Genomic DNA, 12,867 nt, shown 5'->3' with positions numbered 1-12,867 from the left:
CATTGAAACAAAGAATAATATGCATTTTTAAAATTTTGAAATATCAACTATTTTTGATATATAACACCTCGAGTTTCCTTTCAATTGCATCTTTTATACCTTTGGGACCAAATGTTTTTGAATTTTTATTTAATTAAAAACATGTTTGGATCATTATTAAGTAGTATGCAAAAAATTAGGCAGGTGTTTTTTTTTTCTATAAATGTACTTATTTTGCGTCACCGTAATGGTCTCGAATTGTGATTTCGGAAGAGAGCCTACAAATGGCGTGGTAAGGCTGCCAGGTGACATCACTGGTTACTGAAAGTTCAATTAAAGTCATTTTTGCCTCACTTTTGCATTGTTGACCTTGAGTGACGTCATTCGTACGTCACTAGGGTCATAAGAGTTTTTCGTCAATAACTCTCGATCAAATTGAGCTAGAGTGACGGGAAAGCTACCAATGGACTCGGGAAGACCTTGCGAATCGAATGATGTGCAATATGATCTCATTCACCCAGCTTCGTGGCCTGACCCGACTGTTAACCATCTCTGTGGCGGCGCTGTTTGTCCAGCGCCGCGCTGGTCGGCTTTTCCGCGGACTCGGGGCGGTCACGTGATGCCCGGGGGCTGACTGCCGGCTGGGCCGCCCAATCGGGGCGCGGAGCCAAATACACGGCATTGTGTTGACACGAGGTCAGCGACCTCACCAGAACAAACAGTATACCATTCGACGCGCCGGAGCTAGGCCAACACAAAGGTGCTAAAATCGCGTCTCTGCGACCACTTGTTGCGAAGTTATCTATCAAAAACCGGACCCGTAATTTGGGTCACTCGAAATGACCTCAGGGGTCACCAATGAACCCGAAACCTTAAAATGTGGTATCATTCGATGCATCTTGTAACGGCGCACATGCTCGTTTTTTCCGCAAGGTTCTAGCTCCATTAGAGGCGAAACGGCGAGCTGGGGTCGTACCGACCCCCGGAAACCCATTTTGTATACATTTAAATGAGGAACTTATAGAAAGAACACCTTTCTACTTTTTTGCATATCGATTTTAAATGACCTGAGGTTTATTTTGAGGAAATAAAAATGGCAAAAAATTTGGTCCCAAGGGCCATTATAAACAATCTAAAAAATACTACGAATTTTTTCAATATGTGAAGTTTTTCTTTCAAATTTTAAATATACTGTATTAATCTTTGATTCATTGTTAGTTCAAAGCTGTTTGCCGTTTGTTGCTTGCTTAGCTCGTTTTTGAGTTATAGCTCATCAAACTCACCCTTACAATATGAAGTTTAGAAAATATGTCGCAATGTAACTCAAAAAGTTTTCATCTGAGAAGTCTGATGTTTTGGCAGGTGTTTTTGGAGCCTATGATTAGGTACCCCTTGTACCAATTTTCATTCAAATCTGAGAGATGAGGGTGACGGGCCTGGTACGATCTATCGTGGAATGCCCCACCTACCAAACTTGTGCTTCCCCAATATTTGTGCTGATAAATAATAAAATCTAGCAAACAAACAACCCAGCTGCATCTGTCGTCAGAGAGAAACAGCTGCGACAAACATACAAATAAAAGACACATCAGAACGTACAGCTCCTCCAGGTTGTACGAATTCAGCTCCATTTGAGCAGAGAAACAAACAGGTCAATCACCAACGTTGTGACGACCCTGAGAACCGAGACCGACGTCGCATACATTTGTCAAAGCCGCAGGTTTTACACCCCACAAAGCCGCCGTGTATCACAGAGTTCGAGTAGCTGTGAATAACAACGAACCAGTCAAATGGTCCCCGAATCAAATGCATCTCTCCTGCACATCTGACGTCATAGAAGTATGACGTCACATCTACGTACTAAGCTGCAACACAAGGTCGAGCCGAGCCCATGACGCCATCCATTCACCCCATCAGCATCAGAGAGCATCCCGCTGCGGGTCGACCTCCTACTCTGCACAGCCTCATGGCCATTGGCCAGTCGCGGCACGGTGATGACGTCACACCCACGTCTATATGACGTCACCTACCACGGCACGCGGTGCTGCGGAGTAGCCCAGCGGGCGGGCGGGCGGGCGGCAGCTATCGATTGCCGGACTGACGTCACTGAGCCAGTGAAGCGGGACCACGGAGCGGCCGGGCGGGAGGGAGGGCGGACCGTCGGGCACGCGACATCGATTGGGACGCGCGCTGATAAATAGAGATACCACAGCCGGCTGGGCGGCCGGGTGGTGGCAGCCACGGCAAACACCGGCAGCGGGGGGACGGGTGGTGCAATAAAGGCCAAGGAGCCACCTGAAGTAGATGAAAAACATTGGAGAAACGCTGGAGAAGCAGCCACAAGTGGTTTGCAGTGCCGCCGCTGTTGTTTGTTGCTATACCGTCGCCGTCCTTGCGATTTGATCGCTGTTGCAATATCAGCGAACAAAGAAAAATGAATCAAATGCAGGGAAAACATGCGAAATACCAAGCATCCGTTTTGACCTCACACGTTTTACATACCGACACGCTCACAAAGCAAACAGTAACAGACACCGACATAAGGGCCTTCAGAGGGAAGGCTTCCATTTCCGCTAGTTTCCTGGAGCCGCCACCGACTGTCCTGGTCGGTCGAACCGCAAACATCCGCCCCCTCCCAGCCCTCCCCTCCGTCCATCTATTGACCTTCGCTTATCGCGGTGTCGACCCATCGACCGACACCGTCCACAGTGGAGCCGCCCCGTTCTGTGGACGGATTCGGACATCCACAGTCCACACAACAAACGCTTCACCCTTTGGACGGGCTTGGAGATCCACAGTCCACAGCGCTCCCGTCCGGACATCCACATTCCACAGTCCACAGTGCCACCGCCAAATCCTGTAGACGAATAAGAAGATCCACACTGCCGCCATTTACAGATTCTGTGGACGGATTCGACCGGTACCTACCGGAAACCCCGAGTCTCCGACTGAATGCCATCCTCCTCTAACGGCTAGCGAACATCAGCAAAGCACGTCCACTGATGCAACGACCGCTACGTTCCGCCACATCGTGACTGAGTTTACGGTCTCAAACACGGACGAGCAGCGTCAACCGCAGCTCGCTAGCCGCGGAAGCGCTCAGCCTGACCCGTCTGCCTACCCGGAGTCCGCCGCTCTCTAGGCCGGGTCGATTCTCATTCCGTTTTTCTGGCGCTCGAGCGGCCCCGACAGCCGGAGACTGTCGGGCTCTGGGCGGAGGCGGAGGCAATCAGGATGTGCCGCGCACGAAGGCGGGTCAGAGCGCTGACAGGTGACACCGTATCGATAGACGTGTCAGGGCAAACGGCGGACACAGGTCACTGCGCACGGGACACACTGTCAGTCGAGCAGTGGTCACAGTAGGCAGCTTGATAACACTGCTCAAAGACGTGTCAGTATAGACGCAACGAACGCAACAACCGTCTTTTTAACTTTTAAAACAACTTTTTCACAAGAGAGTCCCAGCCCTCGAAAGGTGACTGCCCGTATTTCAGACGCCGCAAGAGATGTAAACGCAGTTAGAACCAAAACTCAAGTCACTGGCTTTATGAGGAAGTCCCGTCAACATTAGCTTACGTAACGTGGATGCAGCTGACAGCCCTTTCCCATTCCCTCAATTCCAATTCGGTCCGCCATTTACTCCATCCGATGAATCCGGTCCGTTCGTCCCTTCTTCCGCCCGTCCGTCCGTCCGTCCGTCCGTCCGTCCGTCCGTCCGTCCGTCCGTCCGTCCGTCCGTCCGTCCGTCCGTCCGTCCGTCCGTCCGTCCGTCCGTCCGTCCGTTCGTCCGTCCGTCCGTGCTCGCCAGTAACGATCGCACTCCGCCCGCTGCCAGCCTGCCAGCAGTGCCACGCAGCCCGCCGGTCGCCGACTCAAAGGAGGCAATTTGTCGCCACAGTACGGCGCGATTACCAAACAGCGGGCGTTACCGGGACGTCCGCGGCGGCAACAGGGCGACACGCACTGACAGCGGCCGGCGCGACGGTACACTCAGTGCGCGCTGAGGGCCAAGGTTAGCTGTGGCCGGCGGTGGCGGAACTGCGCCGGTCGTGCTGCTTTATGTGCCCAGTCAGCAGGCCAGGTGTGGACGGCGACAGTCAAGGGCGTCACTCGCGCGAGATCGCCGATATAAAAGCACGGCGTCGAGGCTGCGGGACCATGCCGTGCAAGACTGGCGTCGAGCAGCAGTCAGCTTCAAATGCAGTTCGCAATGAACACAAATTTCACATCAAACAAACACATGTATCATAAACATGCAGCGGCACACGAAACAGCAACGATACCCGATTCTGAGAGAATCGGAAGGATGCTGACTTTGGCAGGTGCCCATCATTCACAATACCAGATGCTCGAGCATCTCAGTTCCTTGTTATCATCAGTGCCGCCCCGGTCTGTTTTCGATGAACGGCAGCTCATTCTGTCTCTACACCCGCCACCGATTCCCACGAACCGAGCGCTCCACAGCGGCCAGCCACCGGCGCACACTGGGCCGGGGGTCCGGAAAAGTGCTAGAAATTATTTGTGATTGAGTCGTTGATCTCAGTGACAAGCAAACATGCTAAAAACGAAGTGGGGCTGCTTAACCCTCGCCGGACCTATTGTCGGACCCTCCACCCCCTCGGCCGGCCGAGGGGGGAGGGTTGGTAGGACCCCTTTTTGCCGTTTCGCCCCTAATGGAGCTAGAGCCTCGCGAAAAAAAACAAGCGTGTGCGCCGTTTCAAGGCGGAACGATTGATACCCGATTTTAAGGTCCCAGGTCAACCGGTAACCTCTGAGGTGAAGTCAAAAAGCCCAAGGTAGGGTTTGGTTTTTGGCAAATAATTTCGCAGAAAATGGCCGCAGAGCAGCGATTTTGGCACCATCGTGTTCGCCTGGCTCAGGCGCGTCGAATGGTATACTTTTTGTTCGGGTGAGGTCAACTTAAGGTATTGACCTCGAGTCAAGGTCAGTTCAGAGCCCATCAGGCCACGAACTTAATCGAAGGAGGTCGTATTGCATATCATTCGATTCGGGAGGTCTTCCCGAGTCCATTGGTGGCTTTCCCGAGTCGCTGGCTCAATTTGATCATGAGTTATTGACGAGAAACTCCTATGACCGGTGTGACGTCATAAATGACGTCACGGAAGGTCAACAATGCAAAAGTAAAGCATCGGATCTTGCAAGGAGTGCACGAAATCACGATTCCGTGTGCTTGAGATAGTTTGAAATCATTCAATGCGCAAAAACAACAGTTTCCTTATTTCCCCATTCACTTTTAATGGTGAGGTCACGTGACCTCGAAGAGTAGCAGGCATTAGCAAAAATTGCGAGTAGGGCATGACAGAAAGATGATTGGTGGTTTGTATGGCATGGACATTTTTAGCGGCTCGAAATAACATTTCTCAAAAAGTCTAACTAAAGAGCAAGTTGTTGTTGATTATCACTGACTTGTGTTTAGGGGTTAATAATGACTGAATTTTTGAGTTTGGCCCAGAAATGTTGACAGCATTGTGTGCGTTGATCAATTCGGAGCTCAGGGACATATATTTTATTTAGATTATAAGCGTTTGTTTTTCACAACTTCCAGCGTTTTAAAGAGCGCCGGGCCTTCAGTAGAGCGGCGAGGTGACAATTGCCCCTACATCATGTGGTTTACTGGCGCATACCTCGAAAAGTAGCAGGGAAAAGCAGCAAAGCACCTATATGGAACAAAAGATGAGTAATCAGAGGCTAGTATAAAATGTTCATTTTTAGCCGCTCGAAATAACGTTTTTATAAAAGTCTAATTAAAAAATTGGATATGATTTTAAATTACGTCTTGCAGCTGCTTGCAAACAGCTAGCTTATCTTGCAGAAAAGCGATGCAATATGTCAGAATGATGTTGGCACAGTGAACAACAGTGCCCTGAACTAGTCTGACAGGAAATTTCGTTCAAAACGACGATTGGTCAACTAATAAATTACCACTAAAGTTCATCATTAAAATCGGTAAATGTGATGGCCTATAGAGAGTCTAAATTGTCTTGTGTTTGGTGACAACTGACGACCTCAATTTTGACCTTAGGGCAAAACTAGCATCGGAATCGTATTCTTCGATCAATTTGGGATTAAATGATACCTATTTTGTTCATATTGCGGACAGTCAGTTTGGGGGAATTTCTAGCGCTTTTTCAGGCTGCCGGCCTACAGTGCGGCGTCTCGTCCCGCTGGCGCCCACCCACTCTCCGAAAGACAATGACGTTCCAGGTTTCAGCCGTTCCTCTTGTTAGAAACTGACAATAGTAGTCGATATGAGCAGCAGTGAAGCACGGACCGTTCGTTCCGGCTTCCACCCAACGCTCCACTATTCTGTATCCCACTCCACTCCACTATTCTCAGACTCGGAAGGTTTCGGTTCTTCCTGTTCGCTAGGCTCTGTTTGACTCTCTCCCTCCTTCCCTCAAAGCTAGCCTGTCCCAGCTCAGTCCTCTCTCCATTTAGAAGCTCGGCAGTCCCCAGCCCCCGAGCTCGCCCGCTCCCTCCCTCATCCTCCCTCTCCCCACTCCCTCTCCTTCTGCCCACCTGTTCGCGGTTGCCGACCAGCAGGTAGCAGAGCGTTTCGGCGATGTTCTCCGAGAGCAGCTGGACGGCGATGTCGGGACAGTAGCTGCACAGCACGCGCAGCATCTTGGTCACCTCGCAGAACGTCGAGCTGCTGATGACGGCCGGCGTAGCCATCAGCTGCCGGAGGAGACGGAGGGTCAAATGTTAGACTGGTGAAAATTGGGTGCTGCAACAAAAGATTAAACGGAGGAGGACATGACATGCCTGGGAAAGCAAACGACTTGTTTTCACAAAAAGTAGTTGTATGGGATAGCCACCAAGCGTCCGTCGAATTCTAATTAGATGTATGTTCTACCGATCGATACCGTGACGGTGAGCACGAACAAAGACTCTTGGCAGTGTTGGTCGACTCGGTAAGGGTATTGTTGGTCAGCAAATTGGAGTAGGGATGCGATGCAGTGCTGCCAGGTGGCCCAGGGCTGAGCTCCAAGTACAGAAGTACCGGACTGCATTTAATCGATTCCCCGCAGCGACGCTGCATTTTCAATACCTCACTCGTGTTGACACGCTACCCTCCCCCTCCCCACACCGCACACGGCCGGAACACGTGCCAGCCTCATCGCCCCCCCCCCCCACCTGCCGCCAGCTGACGTGGTGGGGACAGTGAGGGGGGAGGGGGAGGGGCAAATGTCGGCAGGTGGTATTCGGTGTGAGGACAGCGGGGCTGTTATAATGGCGAACGTGCTTAGAAAAGGAGCAACCAGCCTAATGAACCTGCCTGTCTGATGGAAAAATCGCAACGAATTTATAAGTAACACAACGAAAAGCAATGCGAGTGGACATATGCGGATCGTGAATGCAAATGAATGTTGCATAAGGAAGTGAACACTTGTTTCTACGCCACTGTCGTTTATAGTTTGACGCGCAGTACACTGTCGTAAAACTGGCGCCGAGCTGTGGCGCCGCAAGTCGATAAACGTCGGCCGTCCTTTGCCAGCTACGGTGCATCCGTGATCGATACAATCGATTCGAACATAAAACGTCGCAATGACTTGGCTGGCACGACTCGAAACATTCATGCCACGGCCCAAGTTTCCCCAGCGGCGGCGACGAGCTCTGAGTTGGTCGATAGTTCGGGCCGGTCCGCAGATTGTCGGGCCTCAGGGACAGGTCATCGGTCTGACGTGACACGGGGCATCGGTCTGTCGTGATCTGACAGATATCACGACCAGTCACGTCACCGTCATACGAGTCCGTCACACACGGCCCGTCACCGTCACACGCCCCGCCATGGTCCGAGTGAACGACTCACCCAGACTCACACAGGCCCCAAGCTAGGACCTCACGCTGCTGGGTGAGCAAGCACGACATATCAGCGAGGCAGCAGTGACACTCACCGCCCCATCCATCAGCCGGGCGGGACTCTGCCGAAATTCGCACTCAGCCGTGCCGCGACGCCACGACGACGGACATTAGCATTCATCGATGACTGATGAAGCTCGCCGCCCTGCCATCTCAGAGGAACGGCTCTCGGCCGGCCTTGGGGCACATCCTGCTCGCTGGCTCGGTCGCCACTACCCCCTGAGTCATGACCTTGATACACAGGAAGCTGGCCAGGCACGTGCTTGTTCAATAACAAACCCTGGCCAGCGCGAGGAGTGGCATGGACCGCGGCCAAAACGTCCACGGCGGGCCAGGGACGGCAGATGTCTCACGAGACCAGCGACTGCGGTGTGAACCGACAAATGACAGATTCGCCAACCGGGGAAGAACCTCAGCGGTGCGTCAACCACTACGTCTCACCGGACACGATATAGCATGACACATCAACATGACACGCTTGGGTACGGCCCATAACAACTCATAACGCCGGCTGTCGTACTGTAAGCACTCCACAGCCATTTCTTCACAGCCAAGTTCCATGCCAGGCCAGCCTCCGTCAGCCGATTCGGGACAAATGCTGCAGTAACGGTTAGGTGACTGCAAGGCGGGCCAGGAAAGAGGAAAACGGTCCGCTGAGTCCACTGTGCCCGGACCTATCGGGCGGAGGGGGGGGGGGGAGGGATGGAGGAGGAGGCCCCACGTCCGGCCCGACTGTGGTGGAGGCGAGGTAGGAGCGGAGGCGAAGGTGGGTGGCCGGGCGGACCAACAATAGTGGCGGTGCAGGAACGGTTCATGGAGCGTCCGTTACATCGTCAAAACTCCCCGAGTCAGAGTCGGGCGATCAAGAGGGAGAGAGGGAGGGCGTTCAGAGGAGGGGAGATACGAGTAGCCTCGGTGAAGACTCGCCGAGAGCGTCCGCCCCAGCCAGGAGGCATTTCATGGCGCCCTGCCAACGCACACAGACACGCACTGGGCGCCGGCCTGATGGAGCGCTGTCCGTTTGTTTTGGTGCGCTACTTCCTGGTGGAAGTCCACCACCACAACTACCGCCCACCTCAGCCGAGCCCGCTCCACGCAGTTGGGACCCATAGCCCGGCACCCAGACAGCCATAGAGCTGGAATTCCACGCTGCCGAGATGGCCGACCGGCGCTGGATCAATATTTGCTTAGCGGATTCGTTAAGGAAATTGGTGTTCAACTTCACCGTCAGCAATCAGCCAACTAGTGCAGTGAGCCTTTTCTAAAACAGGCCGCTGTTGGCTGGCTAAACATTGATCCACGATCCATCAAGTCCACTGGGTAAATGTATGAGGTTCATGACCGAGTGAGCGATTTCACACAACTCAGATCGAGCAGGGACCGCTAATAAAACACCAGTGGCACAGCACGTTTAACGAAATCAATGATTTTAATGAAGTCGGACTTATGATGGCCACTACTGAGGTTGTGGTGGGTTTATCTCAGTGGGTGAGGCAAGCGTGTGTGGTGGCTTCGCTACACTTTCCGAGCGCGGGAGACCAGCCCAGGACGGTGACGGGGATTGGACGGAAGGGAGGGTGGAGGGGAGGCGTGCCGCAGCTGGCGCCCATCGATTGGAGCGGTCCGCTGGCATCGGTCCGCCGGCGGCGGCGCAGATCAGCCGGCGCCGCGAGCCGCGAGTACGACGCGCGGGCTCGGCCGGGCCGCTGTACTGCTCACATTTTGACCACGCCATACTGAACAGGGCACTCTGACTTATCTCCGTACTACACACAATTACAGCAGGAAGCCGCACTGAACATAGCACTCAGCCGGATCGCCGTACTACACGGCAGCATTCTGCGCCGTCTTCAACAGGGTTCAGCAGGGTCCCTCCACCGATAGAGTCCTGAGATCGTTAGTTCTCTGAGACCGCTGCACTGATACGGCCGAAGACCGCCCTCACAGCAGTACGCTACATTGTGCTATATCGCGGCCAGCAGGCCGATATTTCAGCCGCGCCAGATCACGACCAACCGCAGTCTCCCACCGGAGCACGCGACACTCAGAGCATTCCGTTCCCGCCGCGGCACACAACATGGCTCGACGGCCGGCCGGGCCTCCGCGCGTGTCGCGTGACGCGTCACACTGGCGTCACGCGCTGCTGGCACGCCTCCGTGACGTGCTGAAAGTCACGCCGTGCGCGCCACGCCCCCGTCGCACCGGCAAGAACCGCTGCTGGGAGGTCGCGACGCCGGCGGCGGCGGCGGCGGCGGCGAGTAGAAAACCAAAACGGGACTACGCTTTGTGGCCCACATAATACAAGCCTCGGAGCAACACATTCGGTAAACCCGGGTCCCCAATATCTCTATGACTACAGCCCCTGACATAAAAAGTTGATTGATGGATTCGTGGATTTATGGCCGATACAATGGATGTCATAGCGGCATGATATCGGTCTGTCATTGGGGAGTTATGAGTTATGTTTGCAAGATATGAAAGAGATTCTGTTGCCGTGAAGGCGGCACAATATCTAAGCGGTTACCAGTGACCTTCATTCACAGTGTTATGTCACAGCTGTCGACAGTGACGCAGCGCCGCATATAACTTCCTAGTTACAGGGCCCAGTATCGCTACGAAAACAAGTCCATTTCGGCGATTATCTGCCGCGGTCGAGGTAATGAAATTGCCGTATTTTCGCAGCGTCGTCACATAAAACAGAGCTGGCCTTCAACCCGTCTGACATAGGACACATATCCACGCATGTTTCCTCTCCCCTCCCGTATATGTCAGACCAGATGCCCCTGACGTCACATTATGACGTCACTCACCAGGCGCTGGACGTTGGCGAGCAGGCCGTGGCGAGCGATCTCCTTCACCTTAGCTGGATCGGTCTTGAACGTGTCCACTAGACGGCTGAACGCCAGACATACACTCTCCACAGTCTTCTTGTCCTGGGGGGAGAGTAGGGGGCAGCGGTTAGGCGACATGTCCGGGTGAAGTACAATAATCCACAATCCACCAGCTAGTGTGGTCAATTTATTGGACTCGTAAGCGGTGTTCCAAATCGATATTTGGTTGAGAAACAAATAAAGATATCGCGTTGATATTTTATAGAAAATTATGACCGAAACAATGTCAGGAAGTAGCCCGTCAATGGAACTGCTGGAAATGAGAATTATATAGCAGCTGAGATAAATTAACAAACAAGTCTCACTTCATGTGAGTACTTCAAAACAGATTTGCCCTGAAATAAATCAAGCACTAATGAAAAATGAGCATGTTCAATGAAGTATGAACTGGGAATATAAATAATAAATGCTTTAAGACGGACAGGCCTTGGGGCGCACTTGGATCTGGCGCTGAGTATTATTACAGGGTGTTCCATAAGTTCCTTCTCACCTAAATTTTACTTTTAGAGGTTCTCTTATTTAAAGCCACGCTTAACTTATTTTGTAACTGAGCTATTGGGGTTGCCATGGCAACTGTGAATGTGCTCCAGGGTAACTAATACGTCTAGACAAAATATTTTTCGCTCGAGAGTTCACTTCCTGTGGAGACGGCTTACGCCGCAACATAGAGGTCTCCGATACGGGAACGTCTCGGAATTTAGTCCGCACTGGGCCATTCGCGACGGTTGAGGGTGATTGAGGCCATCCAGTCTGTAGCCAATGTCTGTCGCTAACTGGACGCACAGTCAACAAGTGACGCCGATGATTTGTCGAGAGTCAATCGCTGCAAGTTTATGGTCTTTTTTGTCAGCTTTCACGAGTGAGCCATGTGGCCAAAACTGTGTGGCGCCAAAGTGGCCGTCAAAAAGGTCTTAGCGTTAGAAAGCTGGCAAGCAGGCTTTTCAGGATGCATTACCAGCTGTCTAAGAGTATCATTTCGGGGTACCTAGCTCACGGTCACTTGGGCTTACACTTAACGGAGGACACAAAACAGTCGAAAATGTCTTAAAATGGCCAAACATGTGTTTCGTTATGCCTGAGGTTAGAAAAACTGGAGGGCCGATGACATCAATGTGGTCACCTGGACTACTTAGTCCGTGTTCGAGATAAAACACCCGTCGAAACCCCAAAACGGTCCTATATGGGCGACGGAAAAGGCCTTGGTGTCGTCCCGCTTTATTCCTATGCAAAAGGCCAGGGTCACGGTAATGTGGGGTAATATGCGTCCAGACACTGATCACGTTGCGATTGATACTCCAGAAACAGTGTTGGGACGCAGAATGCTTCTCCAAGAAGATCTAGGAGGAGTTTCAGCTTTCTAGCTTAACTCGAACCGCAAGTATGAACACATTTTTGGAGGAGAAAATGGCATCCGGGAGGTCGTAGGCCCATCTTCAAGCAAGACAGTGCATCAGTGCACAGGTCAAGCAAAGCTTAGAAGCAGTGCCAGGAGACCGTGATAGGCGTCTGTGGCAAGATCACATCCCAGGCAACACATCGGATCCAAATTTCATAAAAATGTGTTGGGAATATTGAAATCGAGGCTCGTCGAAGCGAAGCGGTGTTCCAGCATTGAGAAGCTCACGGCGCATGCCAAGTTAGTCGGGGCTAACTTCCAGCCTGCTATGCTGTCAAACATGCCAGTTGGCATGCCGCAGCATGTATTCATGTGTTTGCCTATGAAATGGGGAGCACGTTGAGGGATCATAAACATATCAAAACGCAATGCACTCTGTTTTACTTGCAAATATAAGGTGAGAACGAACTTATGGGACACCCTGTAGACACACTCCAAACGACTTTGCAGACGGAACGATATCCGCCTTTCAGCGAGAGCGGCACGCCCGAGGAATCATTAACGCCGAAACTATCATCGCCGACAGCGCACATCGGCCGCGGGGCGTATCAACGGGGCCATTACTGGTATTGCAGTGAAGCGGCTCGGCTTCCTCTAGACTCTTCAAATAGAGGTCCGCTAGCTACCCAGGCCACACGGCAGCGGTGGGTGATTTATTTATTCCAAGGTAGGACAAGAATAAGTGCCTCGCACGGGAGAACTGACGGACCCGGCACC

The 12,867-nt window shown here is 52.4% G+C and overlaps 1 protein-coding gene across 3 annotated transcripts in view; it reads right to left on the bottom strand.

Moving 5' to 3' along the window:
• Positions 1–12,867, bottom strand: part of LOC122368926 (E3 ubiquitin-protein ligase TRIP12-like) — an 82,742-nt gene that overhangs the window by 24,682 nt on the left and 45,193 nt on the right. For all 3 annotated transcript variants that reach the window (XM_043343248.1, XM_043343249.1, XM_043343250.1), the window contains 2 exons: positions 10,674–10,796; positions 6,520–6,678 (listed from right to left, as the gene is read on the bottom strand). In XM_043343248.1, coding sequence (XP_043199183.1) covers positions 6,520–6,678; positions 10,674–10,796 — 282 coding nt within the window. The remainder of the gene's footprint in view (positions 1–6,519; positions 6,679–10,673; positions 10,797–12,867) is intronic.

Source organism: Amphibalanus amphitrite, unplaced genomic scaffold (genome assembly GCF_019059575.1).
Source record: "Amphibalanus amphitrite isolate SeventyFive unplaced genomic scaffold, NRLGWU_Aamphi_draft 000990F_arrow, whole genome shotgun sequence".
Lineage (NCBI taxonomy): Eukaryota > Metazoa > Arthropoda > Thecostraca > Balanomorpha > Balanidae > Amphibalanus > Amphibalanus amphitrite.
Note: the sequence above shows the minus strand (reverse complement) of the source record. Positions and strands in the feature narration are given on the sequence as shown.